The 25,629-nt window shown below is 67.4% G+C and overlaps 4 protein-coding genes across 6 annotated transcripts; 3 read left to right on the forward strand and 1 right to left on the reverse strand.

Moving 5' to 3' along the window:
- Positions 1–54: 54 nt before the first annotated feature.
- DGKA (diacylglycerol kinase alpha) lies at positions 55–6,373 on the forward strand. Its single transcript, XM_075049603.1, has 24 exons — positions 55–283; positions 636–711; positions 1,011–1,087; positions 1,207–1,339; positions 1,422–1,502; positions 1,596–1,645; positions 1,708–1,782; positions 1,865–1,984; positions 2,080–2,197; positions 2,921–3,009; positions 3,416–3,535; positions 3,617–3,715; positions 3,814–3,903; positions 4,006–4,079; positions 4,187–4,261; positions 4,361–4,446; positions 4,528–4,617; positions 4,706–4,866; positions 4,964–5,028; positions 5,120–5,210; positions 5,299–5,488; positions 5,581–5,701; positions 5,778–5,838; positions 5,969–6,373. Exons 1-24 carry the CDS (start codon positions 80–82, stop codon positions 6,065–6,067), a joined length of 2,445 nt encoding a protein of 814 aa, XP_074905704.1. The 5' UTR covers positions 55–79; the 3' UTR covers positions 6,068–6,373.
- Positions 6,374–6,494: 121 nt separating this feature from the next.
- Positions 6,495–10,877, reverse strand: PMEL (premelanosome protein). 2 transcript variants are annotated; one of them, XM_075049605.1, is made up of 12 exons: positions 10,719–10,877; positions 9,716–9,844; positions 9,492–9,638; positions 9,272–9,412; positions 9,033–9,194; positions 8,544–8,939; positions 8,159–8,437; positions 7,589–8,032; positions 7,422–7,506; positions 7,104–7,306; positions 6,929–7,016; positions 6,495–6,793 (listed from the first exon to the last, which is right to left on the reverse strand). In XM_075049605.1, the coding sequence occupies exons 1-12, from the start codon at positions 10,780–10,782 to the stop codon at positions 6,634–6,636; spliced, it is 2,298 nt and encodes a 765-aa protein (XP_074905706.1). In that variant the 5' UTR covers positions 10,783–10,877; the 3' UTR covers positions 6,495–6,633. The 2 variants fall into 2 exon arrangements, with proteins under 2 accessions (XP_074905706.1, XP_074905705.1); XM_075049604.1 differs by having other exon boundaries at positions 7,589–8,044.
- A 1,059-nt stretch (positions 10,878–11,936) lies between these two features.
- CDK2 (cyclin dependent kinase 2) lies at positions 11,937–15,004 on the forward strand. The gene is made up of 7 exons (XM_075049649.1): positions 11,937–12,136; positions 12,214–12,291; positions 12,744–12,864; positions 12,944–13,114; positions 13,213–13,314; positions 13,931–14,134; positions 14,231–15,004. The coding sequence occupies exons 1-7, from the start codon at positions 12,021–12,023 to the stop codon at positions 14,333–14,335; spliced, it is 897 nt and encodes a 298-aa protein (XP_074905750.1). The 5' UTR covers positions 11,937–12,020; the 3' UTR covers positions 14,336–15,004.
- Positions 15,005–15,974: 970 nt separating this feature from the next.
- On the forward strand, positions 15,975–25,450 carry RAB5B (RAB5B, member RAS oncogene family). 2 transcript variants are annotated; one of them, XM_075049658.1, is made up of 6 exons: positions 15,975–16,045; positions 21,341–21,615; positions 22,168–22,319; positions 22,517–22,639; positions 22,761–22,854; positions 23,264–25,450. In XM_075049658.1, the coding sequence occupies exons 2-6, from the start codon at positions 21,453–21,455 to the stop codon at positions 23,377–23,379; spliced, it is 648 nt and encodes a 215-aa protein (XP_074905759.1). In that variant the 5' UTR covers positions 15,975–16,045; positions 21,341–21,452; the 3' UTR covers positions 23,380–25,450. The 2 variants fall into 2 exon arrangements, with proteins under 2 accessions (XP_074905759.1, XP_074905758.1); XM_075049657.1 differs by lacking the exon at positions 15,975–16,045 and adding an exon at positions 20,869–21,266.
- Positions 25,451–25,629: the final 179 nt, after the last annotated feature.

The following is a 25,629-nucleotide window of genomic DNA, read 5'->3' on the forward strand; positions in this document are numbered from 1 at the left end:
GTGCACCGCGGGAGCGTGTATCTGTGTCCGTCCCCCCCCCCGCTTCTCCCCCCCCACCCCCCAGAGGTTCGAGGTTGCCATGGCATCCCCCGCCGGGGGGGGGACGAGGCCAGACACCCCCCCCCCCGTCAAGGGTCTATCTCCATGGCGACCGCGGTATCCCCCAACCCCGAGATGGGGGGGTGCCCCCCCACACACCCACACCGGTGCCGGTGCCGCCCCCGCCCCGTCGGGCCGTGATGTCACGGGGCCGGGCCCAGCCACGGCTGCCGGGACCCGACAGGTACGGGCTGGGAAGCGGGAGTTCCTGGGGGGGTGGTGTGGGAAATACACTGGGGAGGGGGGGGTATCCGTGTCACCCCCCCCCTTCCTCCCCGTCACCCATGGGTGCCCATCCCCAAACGGGTGTTGTGGGGTTTTTTGGTTGGGTTTTTTTGCCAGCTGGGGTTCAAAATTCACCCCCCCCCCCACCGGCCACGGGCATCCGGCTCTGTGCGGAACCGTACACCCCCCCGGGCCTGCGGCGGGTGACGGGAAAGGGGGTGCGTTGGGGGCGGACGCCCCCAACGCACCCCCTTTCCCGTCACCCGCCGCACAACCGTGGGCGTCCCCGTTATCACGACCTCTCCCCGCAGGCAGCCATGGAGGAGAACCGGGATTGGGCCACCCTTAGCCCCCAGGAGTTTGCCCAGCTGCAGAAATACCTGGACTGTAAGTATGGGGGAGGGGGGGGGTGTTCTAGGATGTTCTAGGATGGTGGGGGGGCTTTACACAGCCTCGCACACCCGGGGGGGGCTTCGCACGCTCGCGTTCCGCGGCAGCCTCGTGCACGGCGGCGGCTTTCGCACGTGGGCCTGGGCAGGCGGCCTCGCACGTTGTGCCAACGCGCATTTGCCCACTTGCACGCGTGTGTCCGGGGTGGGTGCACGCATGTGTCTGAGGTGGGTGCACGCGTGTGTGCGGGGTGGGCGACGCGCTGGAGCGGTTTCGTCTGTGTCTCCGCTCTCCAGACAGCAGCAGGAAGGTGCAGGACGTGCTGCAGGATTTTTACGGAGGTGGGACCCTGTCGCGGCACCGCCAGGGAGAGGTGAGGCCCCAGCACCCCACCGGTGTGTTCCCGGGAATGGCACTGCTGTTGGGTGGGGGGGGGGCGGCTGCACACTGCCCCCCCCCCCCCCATCCTGACTCTGACCCCCCTCCCACCAGTGTGTCGATTTTGAGGGGTTCACGCTGTTCCTGAGGAGTTACCTGGAAGCGGATGACATTCCGGAGCCGCTCTGCCGCCATCTCTTCGCCTCCTTCCAGAGTGGGGCCGCGGCACCGCTGGGCAGCCAGGATGGTGAGGGGGGGGGGCCGGTGGGGTGTGGGGGGTGTGGGGGGCCAGGGTACCCCTGGGGTCTCATCACGGTCTCTCCCCGCAGGCAGCGACCTCGTCTGCATTAATGACGTCTCCTGCTACTTCTCGCTGCTGGAGGGGGGACGCCCTGAGGACAAGCTGGAGTGTGAGTTGGGGGCTCCCCCCAGGTGGGGGAGGGCAGCTCGGGGGTCCCCAGGGACCTGCCGGGGTTACCTCACACTGCTGTCCCCCCCCTCAGTCACCTTCAAGCTGTACGACAAGGACGGGAACGGGCTCCTGGACAGCTCGGTGAGCACCGGGCAGGGGGGGCTGCGACCAAGCCCCTCCCCGCGCTGACACTCTCCCCCCAGGAGGTGGATCGGATCATCACCCAGATGATGCGGGTGGCCCAGTACCTGGACTGGGACGTCACGGAGCTGAAGCCGGTGAGCGGGGCCGGGATGCTGGGATGGATGGGGGGCCGTCCATGCCCCCCCCCACCTCCGCTGAAGCCCCGCGTCCCCCCAGATCCTGCAGGAGATGATGCGGGAGATCGACTACGACGGCAGCGGGACGGTGTCGCTGGCCGAGTGGCTCCGCGGGGGGGTCACCAACATCCCGCTGCTGGTGCTGCTGGGCCTGGAGGTGGTGAGTACCCGGGTGCCGCCGCACCGGGCCCCCGCCCCCCTCTGCCTGGCTGGGGCCCCCCTAATTGTGTCCGTGTCCGTCCGTCCGTCCCCCAGCACATGAAGGACGACGGGCAGCACATGTGGCGCCTGAAGCACTTCAACCGCCCCGTGTACTGCAACGTGTGCGAGACGCTGCTGGTGGGGCTGCGCAAGCAGGGGCTGTGCTGCACCTGTGAGCGGGGACGGGGACGGCGGTCGGACCGGGACAGGGATTGGGATGAGGATGCAGCGGGGACGGGGATTGGGATGGGGACGGGATGAGGACGGGATGGGGATGGCGGTCAGACCAGGATAGGGACGGGGATGAGGATGCGGTGGGGATGGGGACGGGGATGAGGATGCAGTGAGGATGATGGGGATGGGATGGGGACGGGGATGAGGATGCAGTGAGGATGATGGGGATGGGATGGGAGAGGGATGGCGGTCGGACCAGGATAAGGGTGGGGACAGGGAGCAGGACGGGGATGCAGTGGGGATGGGGAGGGGACAGGAATCGGGATGGGGACAAGGGTGGGGACGGGGCGGGGGCGTGGTGGGGACTGGGATGGTGGTCCGACCCGGACAGGGATGGGGACACGGACGGGGATGGGGACAGGGATGGGGATGCTCCGGATCCAGCTGTGGCAGGAGACTCCTCCGCTGCCCCCAGCTGTGGGGAAAGCTCCGCCCTGCCCCACCCATATGGGTGTGGTCGGTGCATAAGCCCCACCCACCTGAAAACCAGCCATTCAGCTGCGAGGGCGGGTTGCTATTGGCTGACCGGCTGGATGTGGTGGTGCTGTGATTGGGGGGGTGGGGGGGAGAGGGGTGGGGGGGAGTGGTGGGTGGGGCAGAACTGGGTGCATGGGCGGGGCATGGGCTGAGCCCCGCCCCTATCCCCGTTTCCCCCCTCCAGTCTGCAAGTTCACGGTCCACGAGCGCTGCGCCCGCCGGGCCCCCCCCAGCTGCATCAGCACCTACGCCAAGTCCCGCAAGGAGGCCGGCGTGAGTGGCCCCCCCCTCGGCCGCCTGTCCATCCGTCCGTCCATCCACCTGTCCGTCCATCCATCCATCTGTCCATCCGCTTGTCCGTCCGCCTGTCCGTCCGTCCGCCTGTCCGTCCATCCATCCGTCCATCCATCTGCCTGTCCGTCTGTCCACCCACCCGTCCTTCTGGCCTCTTGCCCGTTGCTCCCCCCCTGCCCCCCCCACCTCCTGCCCGCCCGTCCATCCGCCCACCCCTCTCTGAAGTCATGCATCTGGCTGCGCAGTTGTCCGTCTGTCCACCCATCCACCCCTCCCACCCCACACGGGGGGGACGACGACGACGATGACACCCAGTGTCTGAGCCACCCCCCGGCCCCCCATCAGGGGGGTGACACGCGGGGTGACGCGGGGGGGCCGTGCGCAGGTCCAGGCTCACGTCTGGGTGAAGGGCGGCTGCGAGGCCGGCAAGTGCGGCCAGTGCCAGAAGAAGATCAAGAGCTTCCAGAGCCTGACGGGGCTGCACTGCGTCTGGTGTCACCTGAAGGTGGGCACATCCCTGTGGCAGCTGGGGGGGGGGTGTCCTCCTGGCCCCCCCCGGCCCCCCCTCACCCCGCTCTGCCCCCAGATCCACGAAGAGTGCCTGCCCCTTGTGCCCCCCGCCTGCGACTGCGGGATCCTGCGGGACCACATCTTGCCCCCCGCCGCCATCTACCCTGTCCTGCTGGTGAGTGCCCCCCCCCACGGGATGCTGCTGGGACCCCCTGCGGGGGGACTGTGCCCCCAGGCCCCCCCCTGAGCTGGGGCTGCCGCCGGTGCTGGCAGGAGAGGCAGGACAGCCAAAGGGACGGCAGCGGGACGCCAGCGGAGGAGACACCACAGGTCTTCACCACCCCTGAGGGCCAGGCGCTGCGGGTGAGCAGGGTGTCCCCCTCCCCGCTTCCCCCCCCCTTGCATCCCCCCATCCCCAGGGGCCAGGGCAGAGCCCTCACCCCCCCGGACCCCCATATCCCGCAGGTCAGCCCCGTGCCCAACACCCACCCGCTCCTCGTCTTCGTCAACCCCAAGAGCGGAGGGAAGCAGGGGGAGAGGTAAGGGGGGGCCTGGGGGTTCTGAGTGGGCTCATTTTGGTGGCCCAGTGGGGAGGGGGTGGCCGCGCGGCCCCCCCTCAGCCCCCCCATCTCCCCTTTCCCCCCAGGGTGCTGCGGAAGTTCCAGTATCTGCTCAACCCCCGGCAGGTTTATAACCTGCAGCAGGGAGGACCCACCCCTGGGTGAGTGGGGCTGGGGAGAGGGGGCAGTGGGGTGCCCAGGGAGGGGGGGGGCAACCTTGCCCTGATCGCCCCCCTCCTCTATTCCTTCCTCCCTCCCAGGCTCAATTTCTTCCGGGACGTGCCAGATTTTCGGATCCTGGTGTGCGGCGGGGACGGCACCGTAGGCTGGATCCTGGATGCCATCGGTGGGTGCTGTCCACCCCTCCGGGGGGTGCTGGCCCCCACAGACCCCTCCTCACCCCCCCAACCCCCCCCTTTCCTTGCAGATAAAGCCAACCTGCCTCGCCGGCCCCCCGTGGCCGTGCTGCCCCTGGGGACTGGCAACGACCTGGCCCGCTGCCTGCGCTGGGGGGGAGGTGAGTGGGGCAGGATGGGGGGGGGGACACACGCACATGCACCCCCCAACCACCCACCCACCCCATCCCCTGGCCCCCCCAATGGCAGGGTACACGGGGGAGGACCTGGTGAAGATCCTGCGGGAGATAGAGAGCAGCAGCCTGGTGCAGATGGACCGATGGCGGCTGCAGGTGCTGCCCGAGGACCCGGCGGCCGCGGGGGACCCAGTGCCCTACGAGATCATCAATAACTACTTCTCCATCGGAGTGGTGCGTGGGGCGAGGGAGGGGTTTGGGGGGCACATCACACCCCCAGCCCCCCCCCTCCCAGGACCTCACCCCCCCTCTGCCCACCTCCCCCCCCCAGGATGCCTCCATCGCCCATCGCTTCCACGTCATGCGGGAGAAGTACCCAGAAAAGTTCAACAGCAGGTGAGGGGGGTGGGACGGGGCTGTCCCCATGGCATGTCCCCGTGTCCCCCCCGGCCCCCCCACACCGTGTCTTGTCTGTCCTCCCCCCCAGGATGAAGAACAAGCTGTGGTACCTCGAGTTCGCCACCTCCGAGACCATCTTCGCCACCTGCAAGAAGCTCAAGGAGTGTCTGAGCGTGGAGGTGAGGGGTCCCCCATCCCGGGGCAGGAGGTTGGGGGGGCCGGGGCTGCCCTGCCCTACCCTGACGTGCCCCCCCTGCCCCCCAACAGTGCTGCGGGACCCCCCTGGACCTGAGCGGGTCCCTGGCAGGACTGGCGGTGCTGAACATCCCCAGCATGCATGGAGGCTCCAACCTCTGGGGCGAGACCAAGCGGGCGCTTGGAGAGGCGAGGAAGGCACCGAGCACCGGGCAGCCCCCGGCCATCACCGACGCCGAGACCCTCAAGACCTGCGTGCAGGGTGCGTGGGGCGGTGCGGGGAACCCTCCTCCTCCTCCTTCTTTGTCCCCCTGCGCCACCCTGACCCCCCCAACTTTGCTCCCCCCCCCCCAGATCTGAGCGACCGGCGACTGGAGGTGGTGGGGCTGGAGGGGGTGCTAGAGATGGGGCAGATCTACACCGGGCTGAAGAGCGCGGGCAAGCGGCTGGCAACCTGCTCCGAGATTACCCTGCGGTGAGCTGGGGGGGGCCGGGGGTGGGGGGGGCACAGGCCGTGGCAGCGATTGAGCCGGGGGGGGTGTTTTTTGCAGGACGCTGAAGCCCCTGCCCATGCAGATCGATGGGGAGCCCTGGATGCAGCCGCCCTGCACGGTATGTGGACCCCCACCCCTCCAAGCCCTAGGGAGCCAGCGGCCCCCCACCCTGGCCAAGCACCTTGGGGACCCCCCAGGGTGTGGGGGGCCCCCCCTTGGCCCCCCCAGCCCCAGCCTCTCTCTTGCAGATCAAGATCACCCACAAGAACCAGACGCCAATGCTCATGGCTGCGCCGCCCCGCTCCTCCAGTTTCTTTGGCCTTAAGAAGGGCCCCCCCGAGGCCTGAGGGGCCCAGGATGGGGGGGGAGACCCCCCCCGAGCTGCGCCCCGGCAGGGGACACGGGACCAACCCCCGCAATCCATGTGTTCCCAGCAGGGGTGGGTAGCAGCTGTGCCCCCCCCCCCCTCATCCAGGGGTGCTCGGAGCCCATGGGTGCCGTGCCAGGGTGTTGGGGGGCTGCGCGAGGCCCCCCCTGTGCCTGTGTGTGCCGCGGTGGCTGGAGGCCCCCACCCCACTGGGCCCCCCCACCCTATTTATTGCCTACCCCCCCCAGTTTCAAGTGCCTCTTGCAGTAATAAAGCTGGTGGTGAGACCGACGCTGGCTGTGCCGACTGGGGGGGGCAGCGGGCTCAGCCCTGGCCCCCCCACCAGGATGCGGGTGCCCCAGACCCCCAAGCCTCCCCCCCCTCAAGACACACAACCAGGCGGAGGCCCCGGCTGAGCTGAGCCTTTAATCTCGGTGGCGGCGAGACCGAAGCCACGCATCCCCCACCACCACCCACGGCCCCCCCCCCCAGTCCTGGGGGCTCGGGCCAGGCACGGGGGGTGGCACAGGGTGGGGGTGGGGGGGCCTAGACTGTGTTGGCACGGAGCAGGGGGCTGCTCTCGCCGCTGGGGGCCCCCCTGAAGGCCTGATGCAGCAGGAGGCGAAGGGCAGAGCTGGGGGGCAGCCAGCCCCGGGGTCGGGGGGCCGGGGGGGCCGCGGCCAGCAGCGGGCTGTACTTCACACGCCTGTGGGGCAGAGACGCAGCGAGAGAGTTAGCATCCGTGCCGGCAGGACTGCAGCGGTGGTCTCCGGGTCGTGGTGGACCCCGGATGCCGCCGTGCCCCCCCCACTGCCGCCACGGTACACCCCCCCATCCTGACCTGTAGGTGTAGGCAGCGGTGCCCAGGGCGGCAGCGATGAGCACCAGCCCCACGAAGATCGTGGTCCTGCCGGCAGCCGGGGCAGCGCCTGCGGGCAAAGGCAGCTCAGCACCCCTCGGTCCCACGGGACACCCCCCCCCTGTGTCCAGCCGCCCCCCCCCGGCCCCGCTCCCACCTCCGACAGTGACGTGGGTGCTGGCCACGGCCAGGCTGTTGCCGTTGGCCAAGGAGACGTTGAGGCAGTAGAGGCCGGACTGGTTGAAGTCCTGGCGCAGAACGAGCTGGCAACCGGGGGCCGGTGCCACGGCCGAGCACGTCTGCGTCTGCGCCGTCTGGCACTCGGCGTCCGCCACCACGGTGCACACCTCCTCGGGCAGGCTGCGGGCAGGGGTCAGACCGCTGCGGACCACCCCCCCACCCCTCCAGCCCCAACGCGTGGTCCCTATCCCGTCCCTGTGCCGGGGCCGCCGGCCGGAGCTCCGGCTGCCCTCACCTCCCCTCGCACGTCACCGTCAGCTCCACGCTGTTCTCGCTGCTCTCCGGCACCACCTGCACGATGGCCACGCTCTCGATCCCCTCTGCAACGGGACGCGCGGTGTCGGAGCGGGCTCAGCCCCCCCACCCCAGCCCCCCTCTCCGGCCCCCCGGCCCGGCACTCACGGACGATGTCGAGCTGGGTGGAGAAGGTGCCGTAGCGGTACAGGATGCAGCCGGTGGAATCGGCGGCCGGTGCCTGGCGCTTCACCAGTACCAGTGGCTCGGCAGTGCCGTCGGGGGCAGCTGTGGCTCCAGCTGTTGCTCCAGCTGTGGCTCCAGCTGTGGCAGCAGCAAGGGATACAGCCGTGGCTCCCACGGTTGCTCCCACTGTTGCTCCAGCCGTGGCTCCAGCTGTGGCTTCAACCAGGGATTCAGCTGTGGATCCAGCTGCAGACACAGCTACAGATGCAGCTGTGGCTCCCGCCGTGGCTCCAGCTGTGGCTCCCGCCGTGGCTCCCACCGTGGCTCCAGCTGTGGCTCCAGCTGTGGCTCCCGCCGTGGCTCCAGCTGTGGCTCCAGCTGTGGCTCCCACCGTGGCTCCAGCTGTGGCTCCTGCCGTGGCTCCTGCTGTGGCCGCATCTGCAGGAGAAGCAGGAGGCAGGGAAGAGGCTGTGGAAGGGCGAGGGGGGGACTGAACCCTCGGGGACCCCCCAGACATGGCCCGTCACCCCCTGACCTGGGGGGAGCACCCACCTGCAGCCGCTGTTCCCTCCGTGGCTGCGGGGCCCGAGGTGCCCAGCACGTCCCCGGCTGCAGTCGCCAAGGTGGAGAGCAGGGGGTCCGCGGACGCCGCAGCAGAGACGGCAGCGGGGTCGGTACCCGCGGCTCCACTGGCAGCATCCGCCAGGGTGCTGAGCGCCACGAGGACGGACTCGGTGACGGTGGAGTCCGAGGGCTCGGTGACGGCGGGGTCCGAGGGCACGGCCACCGATCCCCCCGTGGGCTCCGCCGGCGAGCCAGAGGCTGTGGGTGCTGCGAGCAGAGCAAGGATGGGGAGGGCACCCCTTGCAGGGGGCACCCCTGGGACCCCCGGGCACCCAGCACCCATAGAGATGGGGGCTGCTCCGTGCTCCCTTACCGGTGCTGGGTGTCCCGGCGGTGCTCTGCCCCTCTGGCGTGGTGCCGACGGGCTGCGTGGCCGTGGGTCCCGCCGACGCCGGCGAGCCGGTGGTGGGATCTACGACGGGGGCCGCGGAGGTGCCGCAGGGGCTGAGGGGAATGGCCGCCTGCAGCACCAGGCGGGCGTCGAAGGACCCAGTCTCCAGGTAGGTGTGGGTGACGGTGGCGCTGCGGGAGATGAGGGTCCCGCTCTGGTCCCCGAAGTCCCAGGAGTAGGAGATGTCGGCGTCGCGCAGGTAGCGGCTGGGGTCGTGCAGCCGCACGGTGAAGGCCACGGGGCGGTTACGCACGAAGCGCCCGTCGCCCTCCGCCGCGTCCTGCACCTGCGCCACGTCCACCGCGAAGGGCACCTGGTCTGGGGGGGGGGAACGGGACACACGCACGGGCTGCCATCAGCTCGCCCGCCCTGCTGGGGTCCCCCTGCCGCCCCCTCATCCCCGGCACCCACCGGTGATGCTGAACTGGGTGCTGGCGCGGCCGATGGGGATGAACTTCTGGCGGCCGCGGTAGTGGTAGACGACCACCTCCATGGTGTAGGAGCCGAGGGGCACCCCCGCCGTGCTCACCGTCAGCTGGGACGCGGCGCCGTCCACCACCTGCCAGTAGCGCCCTGTGGGACGGGGCGGGGGGGTCAGACACCGCCTCGGAGACCCCCCGGACCCCGGCGGGGGTCGGTGCCGGCCTCACCCCACGTCCACCAGACGTAGACGAATTTTCCACGCTTGCCCCCGGCGCTGGGGGGGAACGGCTGCCCGTCAGGGAAGACGCTATCCGTGTCCTCGGCCGGCTGCTCCGGGAAGACGGGCTCACCCTGGGCGACGCGGGTGCCTGCGGGGAGCAGAGGGTGAGGGGGGGGCGCGGCGTGGAGGGTCCGGGTGCTGGTGGGGGGGTTTGGGTGGGCGCTGACCGTTGACGGTGCAGTTCTGGCTCCAGACGACGCGGCCGTCGGGCAGCACCGCCTGGGTGCTGGGGAAGCGGAGGGCGATGGAGAAGGTGGCCTCGGCACCCGCCATGGTGGGAGCATCGTTGCTGATGTCGAAGGTGACATCGCCACCTGCCAGGCACGGGGACGGTGGCTCAGGGATGGCGCCGAAAGCCAGCGCGGTCTCCGGCGCCCGTCCCGGCACCCACCTCGCCAGCAGTCCCGCTGTCGCAGCGTCCCCTCCTGCCACGGCCGGTACAGCCCCGAGTCCCAGCTCCGGAAAGGCGCCGGCCGCCCGCTCCAGGGCTGACTCCGACCACGGCTCCGGCCACCGGCTCCTGCGGTAGAAGGGCGAGAGGGTGCGTGTGGCACCCGGAGCACCGGCGCGGGGTGGCCACCAGCCACCCCGACCGGCCGGGAAGACCCCCGGTGATGCGCTGCCAACCCCACGGGGTGTCCAGCCGGGTCCCCCCCCGACCGCAGGGACCCTTGGGGACCCTGGGGTCCACGTGACGGGCTCGGGCCAAGCCACGCGCGGGGCAAAGCCCATCACATGGCGTCAAATGCTGCCCAAAGCCTTTTCATGTGACTCTCAGCTGAGCCGGTGCTGGCAGCCCCGGGCAGGACGAGTTGAGCACCTTCCTCACGGCCCCCCACTCGCAGGGGGCTGCCGGGTCCCCTCCATGTCCCCCCCATTCCAAAGGGGCTGCCAGGTTCCCCCCATGTCCCCTCACTCGCAGGGGGCTACCGGGTCCCCTCTGTCTCCCCTCCCTCACGGACGGATGGGTGTCCCCCATTTACAGATGGATGGGTGTCCCCTCCCCATTTACAGCACCAACACAGAGGGATGGGGACCCCCACATCCCACCCCACTCCTGGAGGGCTGTTAGTCTCCCCCAACATCCCACAAAGGGACGGGGACCCCACAACGAGCCCCCTCCGTGTACTCCAAGCAGCCCCCACCCATGCGATTAGCGGGGTCTAATCCTGCTCCCCGTGTGATTTGGCTTTGAGAGGGGGGGTCTGCTCCTACCGATGGACCCCATAATTCCCAGGGAGATGGGGATGGTCCCGGCCGGCGAGGGGGCTCGCGGGATCCGGGGGGCAGCCCGGATCCCGCGAGCCCCCTCGCCGGCCGGGACCATCCCGACTGCTCCCATGTCAGGCTCTGGATGCTGCCCCCCCCCACCAAGGACCCCCAACCCTACTTACGCCGCTGAGCCGTAGCCAAGACCAGGAGGGTTCCCAGCACCGCGATCACCCCGTGCACCCTCATGGTCCCACCGTCCTCGTCTCCCCCCACGTTTGGGCACCGCCGGGGTAGAGAGGCGAAGGGGACGGGGACGGGGGGGATATGAAGGGGTTCTCGTTTGCATAGTCCCACCCCAAAAAGGGGGGGGAAGGAACCTCCCCCCCCCCCACTTGAATTGCGTGGGGACACGTGTGTGCATGTGTGTGCGGCCCCCCCCCCACCCCGGTCACACACTCCGGCTCTGCCCAGGAGGGGGGTGGGAATGGTGGGGTCCTTCTTGGGGGACACAGAAACACCCCCTGCCCCCAGCTCGGGGAAGGGAATGGGGGGGTGCTGCCCCCCCACTCTCAGCACTGTCTGGGTGAGCCCAGGGTCACGGATTTGGCCCCATATAGACGTGACCGGGACCCACCACCCACCGAGCCCCAGGCCACCCCGGTTTGCAGGGTGGGGTGCACAGGCAGGGGGACCCCGATCCCGCACGTACACAGGGGGACCCCAATCCTGGACAGACACAGGGACCCCCACCCATTCCTGCTGGGGGGACGGGGGGGCTTTTTCCAGCTCCCAACCGGTCCCACCGCCAGCCCAGAGGGTCCCACCCGGGGCTGGGGGGGGTCCCCACCCGTGCTCGGCAGCCGCGTGGGGGGTCTGCGGGCGTGGGATGGTGCGTGCGGGACCGTGCCCGTGGGAACGGCGTGAGCACCCCGAAAACCCCGCGTGTCCCGTGTGTGTGTGTCCCCCTCCGTGATGCCTCCCCCGCCCGTGGGGGGCCGATTCTGAGCCCGTGACGGTTCCTCCGGTGCCCGGTCCCGTCCCCGCCCGGTGACCCAGCAGCGCCTCCGCCCCGCGTCGCCCCTTCCCTTCGCGCCTGTCGCTTTAAGGGATCTCCCGCGCCGCCCGCTACGACACCGCGATCCCGGCCAATGGGTCGGGGCGGGGGGGGCGTGGCCAGCGGAAGGCGGGAAGCGGCGCGGGCGGGGCCGCGGGAACATTGTTGCGCGCGGGGGGGAAGCGGCGGCCGCGATCGTTCCACCCGCCGCGCGCGCGCCCGGCACCCCCCCTCCCCCCCCAGGGACCCCCGGGGACATCCCCCCCCCCGGGGACACTCCCCCCCCCCCGGGGACACACACCCCCACCCCGGGACCGCCCTCGGGCATTCCCCTCCCCCCTCCCCCTCCCCCCCCGGGGTCTGCCCGCCGGGGCCGCCGCCCGGTCCCGTGTCCCCGTGTCCCGTGTCGTCCCCCCCCCGTGCCCCCCCCATGGAGAACTTCCAGAAGGTGGAGAAGATCGGGGAGGGCACCTACGGCGTCGTGTACAAGGCCCGGAACAAGGTCACGGGGGAGGTGGTGGCACTCAAGAAGATCCGCTTGGACACGTGAGTGGGGGGGGCACCGGGAACCGGAGACGGGGGGGGACACACCGGGGACCGGGACTGACCCGCCTTCCCCGCAGGGAGACCGAGGGCGTCCCCAGCACGGCCATCCGGGAGATCTCCCTGCTCAAGGAGCTCAACCACCCCAACATCGTCAAGTGAGTGGGGGGGGGGGGACACGGGACACCGGGGGACCCCACGAGCGATGGGGCCGGGGGTGGGGTGCGGGGGGTCTCCAGAGCCCAGCTGTGCCGTGGGCCTGGCTCTGTGCCGGTGGTGCCTCGGCGGGGGTCAGGGGGACCCCCGGGGCCGTGGGGAGCCGTGGCTGTGCTGAAACCCCCTGGCTGCTGGGACCCCCGTGGGGATCCATGGCCGTGGGGGGTCCTGTGGCCGTGGGGGGGTCCCGTGGCCGTGGGGTGCTCCATGGCTGTCAGGACGCCCGTGGCCATGGGGAGCCGTGGCCGTGCCAAACCCCGTGGCTCTGGGGAGCGGTGGCCGTGCCAAAACCCTGTGGCTGCTGGGACCCCCGTGGGGAGCCATGGCCATGGGGGGTCCCGTGGCCGTCATCCCCCCACCCCGGCGCCGGCCCAGGCAATGCGCGCTCCCCCAGGCTGCTGGACGTGATCCACACGGAGAACAAGCTCTACCTGGTCTTCGAGTTCCTGCACCAGGACCTGAAGAAGTTCATGGATTCCTCCTCCATCAGCGGCATCGCCCTGCCCCTCATCAAGGTGCCGGGGGGGGGAAGCATGATGGCAGCTGAGCAGGATGGGGGGGTCCTGGCCCCACTGAACCCCCCTGTCCCCGCAGAGCTACCTGTTCCAGCTGCTGCAGGGCCTGGCCTTCTGCCACGCGCACCGCGTGCTGCACCGCGACCTCAAGCCCCAAAACTTGCTCATCAACGCCGACGGCGCCATCAAACTGGCCGACTTCGGCCTGGCTCGCGCCTTCGGGGTGCCCGTGCGCACCTACACCCACGAGGTGAGTGTTGAGGGGGGGGGAACGTGACGATGGGGGGGCGGGTTTGGCGGGGGGACGGGATGGGACGTGGTTGCCCATCGTGTGCCCCGCCGTGGCAGGTGGTGACCCTCTGGTACCGAGCCCCCGAGATCCTCCTGGGCTGCAAGTATTACTCGACGGCCGTCGACATCTGGAGCTTGGGCTGCATCTTTGCGGAGATGGTGGGTGACCGACCGCGAGGTGATGGGTAGGGGGGTGCCCGGCCCCCAACCCCCCCCCCAAACCCCCCCCCGGGGTGACACCGGGCTCCCCGCGTATCGGGATGAGCCCAGAATCTGTCGGGCGGGTTCTGCCCGTCCTGTCCCGGTGACACCGTGGTTCCCCGGGGCGCAGCCCTGACGTCACCAGGGCACGGTGCTGACGCCCGCTGCAGCACCCCGGGAATAAAAGGGGCTTTGTGGGTGCTGGGGAGGGGGCCACGCCGGCTGGGCATCATGAGCTCTCCCTCCACCTCGGGGTCCACGTCACGCGGCTGACCGCAGCGTCCGGCGCTCCCCGGGGAAACCGGGATCCGCTCCCGCCGCGGGGACGGTCACGAGGGGCCGGTGTGAGAGCTCACGGGGTGGGGGCTGTGTGTGATCCCCACCCCGGGGTGGGGGGGCTCATGCCCGTCTGCCATCCGGCGACCTTTGGCTTGGAAAGGGCAGGACGTCTCGGGGTGCGACCGGTCACCGGGACCCCGGCGTCACGGGGCGCTTCGGGGACGCCCGACTCCCCCGCGGGGATGTCCCCGGCCCCCCCGGCAGACCCTCCTTCTCCCCCCCGCTTCATGCTCAGATCACCCGGCGCGCTCTGTTCCCTGGGGACTCGGAGATCGACCAGCTCTTCCGCATCTTCCGCACGCTGGGAACGCCAGACGAGGCGGCCTGGCCCGGCGTCACCGCCATGCCCGACTACAAGCCCAGTTTCCCCAAATGGGCCCGGCAGGATTTCGGCAAAGTGGTGCCGCCGCTGGACGAGGAGGGACGGAAGCTGCTGGCGGTGAGCGAGGGGCTCGGGGGGGGACGACACGGGGGATGATGGGGACCCCCCCTCCCTCACCGTCCCCCCCCTCCCTCCCTTCTCCTCCCCCCCCAGCAAATGCTGCACTACGACCCCAACAAGCGGATCTCGGCCAAGGCTGCGCTGGGACACCCCTTCTTCCGCGACGTCACCAGGGCCGTCCCCCACCTGCGCCTCTGAGCGGCCCCACCGTGTCCCCCCCGGACCCTGCCCGCACTCGCTGGGATCTCGGGATGGGACCGGCAGCTGCCTGCTGCCCACCGAGGGTCTGGAGTTGGGGGGGGGGGGGTGTGCTGCCTGCCGTGCCCCCCTCCTGAATGGAACCCCCATCCCCGCACTGTGAGAGGCGACATCTGTCCCCGGGGGCTCGGGACCCCCCCTGTGCCTCCTGCCTGCCCTCACCCCCAGGACTGCTCTGGGCAGAGCCCCCCCCAGCTGCCACAGCCCCCCCGGAGCGCAGGCGGCCCCCCCCGGGGACAGGGAGCGGTGACCGTCCTGCTCCGCTCCCCAGCATGGCGAGGTCCCCCCCACCCTTGCTCGGACTTTTGGCACTTATGGCCCCTTGGGGTGGGGGGGCCCTGGGACCAGCATGGGGGGGGGTGAGCGCCTTCCTCTCCCCCATCTTCATCCTCCTCTTTCCCGCTGTCCCTCAGCACGGCACCGGCTGGGGGTGAAGCCCCGGGGGGGTCCGTACACTCCCCCCCACTGCCCTACAGGAGCGGGAAGGGAGTTTTGCCCCCGGGGGGGGGGGTGTGATGGGGGTTCCCCCGCAAAGTGTGTCCCCTAGAGCCCCCACCCCGCCGCGGGTTTCTCGTCGACTTTTGTAACTTCTGCAATTTCGTACCGAATGTCAAACTCTGTGTGTGGCGCCTGCGGGGGGGGGTGTGTGTGTGTGTATGTGCGGCGGGGGGGGCTGGCCGTGACACCATCACCCCATGGGACCTGTCTCCCCCGGCCCCCCCCGGAGGGGCCTCTCCCACCCGTGTCCGTCCCCCCCCCATAGGTGTTGGGCCCTGAATGGCGCCTGGCCCCCCCATAGGCCGCCTCGGAGCCCCCCCATGTCTCTAGCCCCCCCCCAGCTTGGTGAGGAGCTCCCCGGCCCTTGGCTCCGCCCGCCGCGGCTAGGCCACTCCCCTCTGCCACGCCCTTAGGTGGCCACGCCCACCTGCGCTCTGGAGCGCCGCTATTGGCCGCCCCGGGCTCCGCCCCCCCCGGCAGGCGAGGGCGGTGCCGCATTCAGGGACGCGGAGCCGCCGCCGGGGGCAGGTCAGAGGTCGCGGCTCCCAGCGGCCCCCGCGCTCTCCCGGCCGCTGTCCCGCGGGCTGTCAATTACGAGAAGCAGCGCCTGTGATTGGCCGCGAGGCACCGCCCAGCGGTCGCGTCATTCATCGCGCCGCTGGCCTCGGGTTGGGCAAGTCGGGCGCTTTCTGCCAACTGATTGGGCCATGCGGGGCTTCTCGCGTTCCGATTGGCTCCTGCTGCTGCGGGGGTCCTCCCCCTTAGGTCACCTTATTTGTTGTTGGTACCGCCCCCCCGCGAGGCGGCGCCTCCCGTTGGCCTGATGCCCCGTCACTCAGCTCAATCCCCGCCTTCTTCAAGACTTTCCTCCCCGGCCATTGGCCGACCGCTCTCCTCACCTCTACTGGCCAGCCTACTGCCCATCCGCTCGCTCTCCGCCGCCGATTGGTTTTCCGACGCGGGGTGGGGCGCTGACCCTCTCCCCCCCTTTCCCATTGGCCCTGCCGAGAGGAAGAGGCGTGCCCTCCGCCCCGTTCCTTTTCACCGATTGGCTGAAACCCCTCTTAATCCCGCCCGCGCCAGGAGGGTTTGGTTGAGCCGCTGTTTGTGCGCTTGGGGGGCCGCGACGGGAGGGCCGGGCCGGGCGCCGAGGTACCGGGGGGGGGGTCGCGGCTCGTACCGGGACCCGGGCGGGACTCGGGGGCGTTTCGGGGGGTGTCGGGGATGGGGCCGGGCTGGGGGTGCGGAGGAGGGGGTCGGGTACCCCCAGGCCGAGCTGGGGCTGAGGTGGGGGGGGTCGGCCGCCGCCCGTTCTGGGGGAGGCCCAGGGCCCCGAGCTGCCCGCCCAGACTCCCCGGCCCCCGCTGTGGGGGTCCGCCGTTCCCTTCCTGCGGCTCGGGGCCCCGCACGACCGGGCTCCCTTCGGGAGGGGGCTGCGGGGGGGGGTGTCCCGGGTCCTGTTCCACCCTCCGTGTCAGCCAGGCTGGTGTATCGCCAGGTCGAGCCGTCCCGGTGGGTGCGGGCAGAGGGTGCGAGGCTCCGGAGAGGCCCCGGCTTTCGCCATTGGGGCTGCCCGTCTCCCAGGCCGCCCTAACGGGACCCATGTCTGACGCTTTTTTCGACTTTCCCACCGGTTTCCGTCTCGGAGCCACGGCTCCTCCAGCAGCAGGGGCTTCCCCAGCATCTTCGCCCGGAGCTTGGGCGTCCTGAGCCTCGCCTGGTTCCGAGGAAATCCGCCGGAGGCGCTGACCCGTCCGTGGGTTTGGCTCCTGGGCTGCGGCTTCGGCCACCCCGGGGGGTAAAAATGGGGCGAGCGACCCTGTCCCCGGCATGCGGGGTCTCATTCGGGGCTGCCCGAGCTGGGGCCGAGCCCACCAGCACAGGGCAGGAGCTACCCAAATCGGTGGAAGATGGAGGGACCCGGCGCTGTCGTGGAAGAGCAGATCGATAAATGCTGTTCTCCTCTCTGAGAAGCCGCCCACCGGGCTCCTCTTCCAAAGGGCATCACCAGCAGCGGTGCCATCCCTGTCCCCCCTGCCCCCAGCTGTGGGCGTCAGGCCAGGCCGGATCCCTCGAGTCTGTGCAGGACTCGCTGTTTGTGCCGGGCACCTGCAGCATCGGTGCGGGAGCGGGGCCTGGATCCCTCCTGGGAGGATGGGAAGCTTTGCCCGGGTGGCCTTGAGCCCGTGTCGGTGCTATCTTGGCTGAAGCGTGGGGGGATGGCATGCAGCCGAGCAGGGCCAGAGCCTGTCCCTTGACCAGGGCTGTGAACAGGCTTTGCCGCGCGATGGTTTGTGTATGGCAGCTGTGACCGGCAGGCTTTATATACCACGTGGGTTGGGGGAGAGCTGGGTCTCCACCATCCTCTGTGGGAGCTTGCCGACACCTTCACGTCACCGAGCCGTCGGAGCTGGCTGAGTCACAAGATCTTAATATTTCATTAAGGAGGGATACCTAACGATGAGAGCCGTGGGATGACTTTGTACAATGCTCATTGGCCTGTACCAGCTCAGCTTTGCCCCGCGAGCCGGAGTTTCCTCAGCACGAGCTGTCTACCTGCACGGCAAAGGCCGGGCTCCCACCGTAACTGGGAGCCCTCCGGCACTGGCTGGGCAAATCCGTGGTGGCCCAAGCCCCCGCGCGCCTCTGGGTGGTTGCTTGAGCGTGATTGGGACATAGGAAAAGTATCGCTGGCAACAGGAAAGCAGTTAGCCCAGACGGGCTGTTGCAACTCTCCCCTGTGAAGGATGCCCCCTTCTCCCGAGTGCGGTTCAGCCGGTGCGGCCCTTGGCGTACTCGGCCGAGGGGGTCAGCAGGCCTGGTGGTTGGGCAGGCGTGCGAGACGCTGCCTCCGAACGCTGCGTCCCAGTGGCATGAGAAGGCTGTGGGAGCATTTGGGATCCTGTTTGGGAAGGGCTGTACTGGGCGGCGTTTGGGAGGAGACGGAGCGAGGCGGCCTCAGACTCCCTGAACCTTGTCAGGCACTGGTCGACCCATTTGCCGGTGCGGGCACAGCCCTCGGCCAGGGAAAGCCTCTGCTGCCACGGCAGGGGAGGAGTGGATTCATCCTGGCAAGTTTTCTAGCTCCGCTCGTGGTTGTTGGTGCTTGCCGTGTCGCACCATAAATCTCGCTCAACCAGCAGCTAACAGTAATTGCTCGTGACACGAAAGCGCGCCAAAAATAGCTGCAGGCTTCTATAGATCGACGTATAGTCAACTTTCACCTGATGCGGTGATGTTTTAGTGGGAATATCTGGTTGTCCCAAGGGTCTGTGGATCTTCTGAAGCCCAAGTTCGTCTGAGCAAAGCTGAATTCGGGTGGTTGTATTTTCCTTAATCCCTCATTGGAGCCCTGGTGTGGGCGGGATTTCATGCCACTGTGCTTTCAGTGTGTGTATCCTGAAGGAGCTCCTGGGCAGGAGAATTGGCTCTTTCCAGGGCAAGCCGTGCCTGAGCAGTGACTCGGGGCCCTGCTGAGCGAAGAGGGGTGAGGACGGAGCCGTCCAGCCGTGGACATCAGTGGTTTGGGTGAGGACGGCCGAAGCCTCAGGGCCATTTCTCCAGCAAACCCTGGAGTGCTCCCAGCAGCCGGTGGCTTCATGGGACAGCGATGGCTTCGTCCAGGAGCTCCGTCCATGCAGAGCTCTCCTTGGAGCACCCACCTGAGCGGTGTGGAGGAGGCAGCTCCCACCTTGCTGTCCCAAGGAGGAGGATGAGGAGACCCACGTGATGCCAGGGGTCTGCAGATGGCCAGGATCCACATGGCTCCTGAGGTCCTGGAAAAGGTGACTTGGGCTTTGTGCCGAACGGCTGCCATAGGAGAGGTGTGGTGTGAGGCCGGGTGCCTGGTGAAGCTGTTGCCAGTCCCTGCAGTTGGGGGTCCCGGCTGGTCCCTGTCTGTGTTGGGGCCTCACCGCTCACCTGTGCCGGGACTGTCCCCCTCCAAGCTGGAGCCCTTCATCCGCAGTTGTGGGTGCCTGGCAGTTCATCCCGTATAAATAAGCACAGAGTCTATTCCGGGCGCTTGCCACGCGGCTCCAGCTGAAGCTGCAGAGCGGGACAACGGTGGCGTAAATCCCCAACGAGCATGTGGTGGAGATCTAACAGCGTGGTGGTGCTGAGTTCCCTGCGGACTGAGCTCCTGCCTCGTGTCGTGGGACTGGGGTCTGTGTGAGCGCCCTCAACCTCTGCACCCACCAGGAGCCCAGGCTGCTGCCGAAATAGCAGTGGGGTGCAGCACAGCTGGGTGAGAAGAGCACTTTTGGCAGGGAAGTCACCCCGAGGAAGGAGGGAGCCAGGGCATGCTTGGGGCTGGCTTGGGAGCAAGGCTGTTGCTCCTGGCCTGCAGAAGGGACCGGCCCTGGCAGCGCCGGGCTCAGCTGGAGAAGGAAAGTGAGAACAGAGTTGGAGAGGGCGAGGCAGATCTCTTCCCAAAGCAGATTCCAGCAGCGGTTACTTCGGAGCACAATATTGGCGAGGAAGGAGCTGGTCTCGCTGGCAGAGGAAGGCCGAGGGCTGAGCTGCAGGTCGTGGCCACGCTGGGCTTGCACCGAGTCTGGGCAGCCATGAGGTGCTGGGGCAGCTGCGGTGGCTGGTCCTGGTGAGGTGCAGCTGGGCTCCCCGTCATGCTTTGGGGTTCAAGGGTGGCTGGAGCTGAAACGATCGTTGTGTCCTGGTGCTGCTGCTGGAGCAGGTCCTGCTCCCTGCCCTGGCCTTGTCATGGGCTGCGTTGCTGCTGGCACGGCGATTTCTGCTCAGAATAGTTGTAAATACTTGTAAAATCTTTAGCCCTGCCTCTGAACTTGTGAGAGTAACGCTTGGCTGGAGCGATCCTGAACTTCATTCATGCCTGGCCTCATCCTGTGTGAGTTCTCCCGATGCCTTTCTGGATCAAACCAAAGAGAATTGGCAGGACTCTGGCAGGCTGGGCTGCACCGGCTGCTTCCTGGCGGGTCGTGCCGAGCCGTGCTTAGGATGCTGCCGAGGCCATTGCTGAGCTGTTCCCTCTCCCAAGCGGTGCTGGAGGAGGGAGGCAGCATTGCCTGTGCCCGGGCGAGTATCGCACTGATGAGTTTGTGTTTCCAGGGCTTTGCTGCGCCTCAGGGGGAGGTGAGAGTGATCCCCCTTCTCCTGGAGGGGTCTGGGAATGGCTGGGCCAAGGTCCGTGCCGCACGAGTGCTGTGGTTAGTGAGTGTTTCCTGCTGAGCTTGTCTGGCTTTAGCCTTGCTTACGTCTTCAGGCAGATGGGGAAGGGGAACTGGCAACAAACAACTTTCCGCTTGTTGGTTCTGGTCTCTGCAATCCTTGTCCAGTTGCCCGCCTGCCCCCGCTGGCGCAGACAAATCTCTGCTGCAGCCCCGCAACCTTGGGACTGGAGTGTTACAAGGGAGAGTGACATTAGCTCCTAATGAAAAATACAAATGCTGCATTCTCCCACTTTCTCTGGGCGTGTGAACCACAGAAGCCAAAACTCTGGCTGCCCAGTGACCACAGGTTCAGTGCCCACCCCCTTGGGCTTTGAGGAGCCGTTCTGGATGCTGTGCTTGATCTCGCTGACACCTGGATTTGAGCGGGCAGCCTGCTCTGCGGGCAGGAATCGCGAGCGCCAGCTGCCTGCCAGGCAGTGGGCAACTCCAGCCCGGCAGAGCCGCCCAGCTGACGTCGTGCTGGTGCTGGTGGGGCATGCGGCCGGCTGCCTGCGGCCGTGCTTTATCCCGGAGGGGGATACAGTCCGCACCTCCAGCCCAAGTGGCTCTGTCAGACCCCTGCTGCTCAAGTCCAGTGTGAAAAACAAAGCGAAAACAGGGATTAAAAAAAAACAAACCAGGGCTCATGAACTTTACAGCAGAGCTGGGGAGTTTGTTTCCAACCCCTCCTCCCAGCCGGCTGGCGGGGAGGCAGCTGGAGCTGTTGTGGCATCTCCCCCAGCTGCCGCATAAACAAGAGCGGTCCAGGCCTGGAGCTGCTCACTGCCGGCCAGCCGTTCTCTGCTGCCCCTTCCCCTCTGCCCCAGCTTGGGCTGCGTGGTGTGTCCTGGCCCGGGGGCTGCTCGCCACGGCCGGGAGCGGGAGGGCTGGGAGGACTGCTGACTCACTCCCAGCCTCCTCGGCCGCGAGGATCCCGTCCGCCTGGCTCACGGATTAGCTCCTACCGACCGATTTACTGCTCCGTGAAATTCTTCTGGAACAGAGGCTCAGGGAGTGGAGCCGTGGCCTGCGGGTCTGCGCCACGTGCGGCTGCGGGGTGCTTGGGGAAAGACCCCGCGTGGGGGAGAGACCCTGGGGAAAAACCCCGTAACGAGGACCATGTTCTAGCTTGAGGCGAGAGGAGTTTTGCCTGCTAAAGCTCAGCAAAGCCTGTCTCCGTGGATGTGGTACGGTCCCAGGGGGACGCGGGGGTATTGCACTGTGTGCGTTCAGCACGCCGACAACTCTCTCCTCCTTCCAGGATAGCCGAGTGGATCAAAGGCCAGCACCCTGCACCCAGCTCCGCGCGGACGCCTCGGTGCCTTCCCGGCTTTCCGGTTAACAGGGCGCTCGGCGCCAGCAGCACCCAGGCCATGACCAGCCGAGGAGCCGCCAGGCCAAACGGGCAGTCCCAAGCCAGTAAAATCTGTCAGTTCAAGCTGGTGCTGCTGGGTGAGTCGGCGGTGGGGAAATCCAGCCTGGTGCTGCGCTTCGTCAAGGGCCAGTTCCACGAGTACCAGGAGAGCACCATCGGCGGTGAGTCGGCAAGAGGCGCCCGTCATGGGTAGTCCCGCACCCTCGAGTAATGCTGTCAGGAGCCCGCAGCCCCGTTGCCACGGCTTTGCCTTGCGCTGGTTTTATTTCCCGTTAAATACAAGCCCCTGTCGGGCTCCGAGCCCTTACCCTGCGGCCACAGTACGGTGACTAGGTGTGCAAGCGCTCGGCAGCTGGTGCTCCATTTGCGAGTTGGGCTCTAGCCACAGTCCCCACACCTCGTCCTGTGGTCTCGTGGAAGTGGGTGGTGACGCCTCAGTGGACGCGGCAGTCCCTTGGCACAGGAGTCCTTGCCAATCCCCTGATAAGCACACCGCTTGCGCGGAGCAGCTGGGATTTTTTTTCTCAGCAACCTGGGCTCGGTGTGACAAACGGGCTCGACTAACGGGCTCCTCCTCCACCCAGCCGGTCCTGGAGCCGGCTGCGGGGTCGGGGTGCACCCAGGTCCACGTCCCTTCTGGGAGTGCGGGGAGGGTTCCTGCCCGCAGCGGGGGTGGCTAATGTGATGCTAACGCTGCCTGTTCCTCCCGACAGCGGCGTTTCTTACACAGTCCGTCTGCCTGGATGACACAACGGTAAAGTTTGAGATCTGGGATACAGCCGGCCAGGAGAGATACCACAGTCTGGCCCCGATGTACTACCGGGGGGCACAAGCTGCCATCGTGGTCTATGATATCACCAACCAGGTAGGGTCCCCATCTGGGCTACCAGGCGTGAGGCACCTTGGTTAAACTGCCCGGGAGCAGTCCAGGGGGGGCTCCACTGGGGGCCGTCTCCTCGCAGGGAGTCGGGGCTAGCTCTTGCCGTGGCGGGGGTCCCTCTAAGACACCCACCTTGCAGCACAGTGGTGGGACGAGCCTTGAGTTCCCACCTCTGCTCCTAGGAAACATTTGCACGGGCGAAGACATGGGTGAAGGAGCTGCAGAGACAAGCCAGCCCCAGCATCGTGATCGCCCTCGCGGGCAACAAGGCTGACCTGGCCAGCAAACGCATGGTGGAATATGAAGTAAGTGTTGGCCCGAAGGTCTGCTGGGCTGGTGCGAGCTCCCTTGCCTGTCCCCCGCCACGGGAGATGTGCCGGGGCTTCAGCTGCCAGACCCTCACCCGGCCGCTCGCGTTTCTTCCAGGAAGCGCAGGCCTACGCAGATGACAACAGCCTATTGTTCATGGAGACGTCAGCCAAGACGGCGATGAATGTGAACGACCTCTTCTTGGCCATTGGTGAGGCTCCAGGAGCGGCTGGGGGGGCGAGGCTGGGCTCTAAGGGGGTCTGCTTGGGGCGTAGCTCCCCCCGTCCTCCCCGAGCTTTTTGGGAGGCTGAGCAGAGCTGGTGCCTGTCCTGCCCTCTGGTGAGCGCGACTCCTCGTGGCCCGGCGGCGGCTGCGCCGTGGGCTGTGGTGCTGCTACCGGGTCTGAGCACCGAGGCTGATGCTCAGTGTGAGAGCAGCTCGAGGGGAAACTGCTCTTTGCCCCTGGGGAAGCGCGTGGGCCTTGGGGTGGCTTCAGAGTCTCTGCTGCGCTCGAGGCAGGGTCCTGCCGGGTGCCTCGGGCTACAGCAGCAGTGGGGCTGTGCCGCAGAGCGAGCCCCTGTCCCGCTCCCACCACCATCTTGCCTGTCTTCCCCCTCCAGCCAAGAAGCTGCCAAAGAGCGAGCCCCAGAGCACGAGTGGAGCGGCGGGCAGGAGCAGAGGCGTGGACCTGCACGAGCAGAGCCAGCAGAACAAGAGCCAGTGTTGTAGCAACTAAAGGGCGGCCTCCGCCAGCGCCTGCGCGAGAGGAAGAGCTAAGATATAACCTCCATCCCCGTCCACCACACCTCACCTCCATAACGGCACACCGAGAAACCCGTCTGAACCAAAACCCTCCCGAGAGCTCCCTCTAACTGCACTTTTTAATGCTTCAAGACCACCACCAGACACCCGTTACCACCATCCCGAAGGCAGTGGAACTAGATCAGCCGGGGACTTAACTTCCAAAAAAAACAAACTCTTCTTCACTTTGTATTATAGGTGCAAATAGCGACCTAATATTCTGATTTCTCCCTCCATCTTCCTCCCTCTCCCACCTCCCTCTCTGCTTTGGTAAATCTGGGTTCCTGTTAACGTCTCTCCTTCCACCCTCCCCATAGAGCTGGGGTGGGGAGAGACCCGAGGAGGTGGCAGCATCGGCCTCGGAGGTTCACGTTGTGGCAAACCAGCTGGAACCAGAGACCTCCAGAAAGCACGGGATTTTTCCGAGGGGGTCTGTCATGGATTTCTTCTTAATTTTTTTTTTCCCCTCCCTCCTGTTTCTTCTGTTTGGCTGTCGGGGGGGGGGGGAAGGAAAGCTGCAGTGTCCTTAATTTCTTCCTAGGTGGCCTTTTTTTGCTGGAGGATCAGAAGTGCCTGGGGGCTTTTTACAGGGGGAGGGGGGGAATCGGGGGGAGCACTGATTGCCGTGAAGCCACCACTGGCGACCCTTCCCCACCACTCCACCTTCGCCCATAGAGCTGTTGTGCGTCACCGCTGCGGCCGCCCCATGAGCCATGTCCCTCTGGTGATTCTGACGCGGTCGGGGCACGAGCAGCCGCGCTGGTGGTGCCGAACCCGTCAATCTCTTCTCTCGCTCCTCAGTTTGTCCCCAGGCCGGCGGCAGGCGAGGGATATCTCTGGTTTGCACTTTAGTCGTGGAAATGTCCCATTAAGATGCACCTTGGTTTTTTATTTTCCTTTCGGTCCTGTTGGGCCCAAGCCCTCAGGGGCGGTGGAGGGGGAAGGAGGCACCGTGCTGATTTAGTTTTGCTTCTGCTTTCCCAAAGGAGTTTTTTTGGCTGGAGAAATCCTCGGTCACAGCGTGGCCACGCTGGGGAGAGTCAGGACGTTACCAGGCGCCATCGGTCGATTGGTCCCAGCAGCGGAGTGGAAGGGCCCCACAGAGACTCCCCCCTCTCTCTGGGGAGGGGGGCAGAGAGGCAGGTAGCACCCCTGGGTGATGCGCAGGTGACTCTGGTCAGGGTGCTGAGACAAGGGGACAGCCCAAAGCGGGGACACCCCAAAGCAGCGGCATGTCTGCGGAGGGCAGCACTGCCTGCGCCATGGGTCCCAGCACCGCAGCCGGTGTTTGCCCAGCCAAGGCTGGATCTTGTTGCTCCCAGCACCTGCCTAGGAGCACCCTGCTCTGTCCATGGGGCTTTGGGGTCAGGCCAGGCTTCCTCCCCGCCCTCCCGCCCCCATCCCGGGGGTCCTGCTTGCAGAGTGGGGGGCTCTGGGGAGCCCCCAGGGCTGTGGGTCAACGTGGGACCTGTTTGCTCCCGGGGCTGTGGCTGTGGGGCGGAGGGACCCATCTCATATGAAGCCTCCCCACTGGCCCCTGCTGTGGGGCAGCCCTCCCCCCCTCCCCAAGGAGGGTCTGGCTTTACTTGCACCCCTTGGCAGAGTTGGTGCCGCCATGCCGCACCGGTGCCAGCAGAGCCTCGTGCTGTGGCACGGGCAACAGTTGTGTCTTCTCTTGTGCCGGGGTCTGGCTGACAGACCCCCCCCCCAGCCTAATCGGTGACTTGTATTTAACCAGGGACCGTGCCTAGTGGGGCTGGGGACCCCATTTCCCCCACCACGGTGACCCTAACCCTCCCGAGACCCCCCCCAGCCCATGCCGGCAGCCCCACCTCTCCCCCCACCATCTTCTGGCCAAAACCCTGGACCAAATGGGGACACTGCAGCTTTTCTCACTCTTTTTTTTTTTTTTTCCTTCTTCTCTGATAATTATTATTATTTTTTTTTTGGCTTTGAGAAAGCTCCTCCATTGCATTTAAATAACAATCATGGTAACAGAAACTCAACCCTTGGATTTACCGCTGTGTTTAATGGAAGTAAAACCAAACAGCAGGAAAAGGAGGGGGAAGAAAAACAACCCTCTGTGTGCTCGGGGCGGGGGGGGGTTGAATTGGTCACCACCTTCCCCGGTTGTTGGCACCGGGCAGGAGCCGGAGCCGTCGCTCCGCGACGGCTCCGGCTCCTG

Source organism: Buteo buteo, chromosome 17, assembly GCF_964188355.1.
Source record: "Buteo buteo chromosome 17, bButBut1.hap1.1, whole genome shotgun sequence".
Taxonomy (NCBI): domain Eukaryota; kingdom Metazoa; phylum Chordata; class Aves; order Accipitriformes; family Accipitridae; genus Buteo; species Buteo buteo.

Coding starts and splice junctions, on each gene's coding strand:
- DGKA (XM_075049603.1), top strand. CDS start 80: ATGGCATCCCCCGCCGGGGGGGGGACGAGGCCAGACACCCCCCCCCCC. Junction 284..635: donor CGGCTGCCGGGACCCGACAG/GTACGGGCTGGG, acceptor CTCTCCCCGCAG/GCAGCCATGGAGGAGAACCG. Junction 1,646..1,707: donor ACGGGCTCCTGGACAGCTCG/GTGAGCACCGGG, acceptor CTCTCCCCCCAG/GAGGTGGATCGGATCATCAC.
- PMEL (XM_075049604.1), bottom strand. CDS start 10,782: ATGAGGGTGCACGGGGTGATCGCGGTGCTGGGAACCCTCCTGGTCTTG. Junction 9,639..9,715: donor ACAGCGGGACTGCTGGCGAG/GTGGGTGCCGGG, acceptor CGTGCCTGGCAG/GTGGCGATGTCACCTTCGAC. Junction 9,195..9,271: donor CTACGTCTGGTGGACGTGGG/GTGAGGCCGGCA, acceptor CCCGTCCCACAG/GGCGCTACTGGCAGGTGGTG.
- CDK2 (XM_075049649.1), top strand. CDS start 12,021: ATGGAGAACTTCCAGAAGGTGGAGAAGATCGGGGAGGGCACCTACGGC. Junction 12,292..12,743: donor AACCACCCCAACATCGTCAA/GTGAGTGGGGGG, acceptor GCGCTCCCCCAG/GCTGCTGGACGTGATCCACA. Junction 14,135..14,230: donor AGGGACGGAAGCTGCTGGCG/GTGAGCGAGGGG, acceptor CTCCCCCCCCAG/CAAATGCTGCACTACGACCC.
- RAB5B (XM_075049657.1), top strand. Junction 21,616..22,167: donor CCAGGAGAGCACCATCGGCG/GTGAGTCGGCAA, acceptor TCCTCCCGACAG/CGGCGTTTCTTACACAGTCC. Junction 22,640..22,760: donor AACGCATGGTGGAATATGAA/GTAAGTGTTGGC, acceptor CGTTTCTTCCAG/GAAGCGCAGGCCTACGCAGA.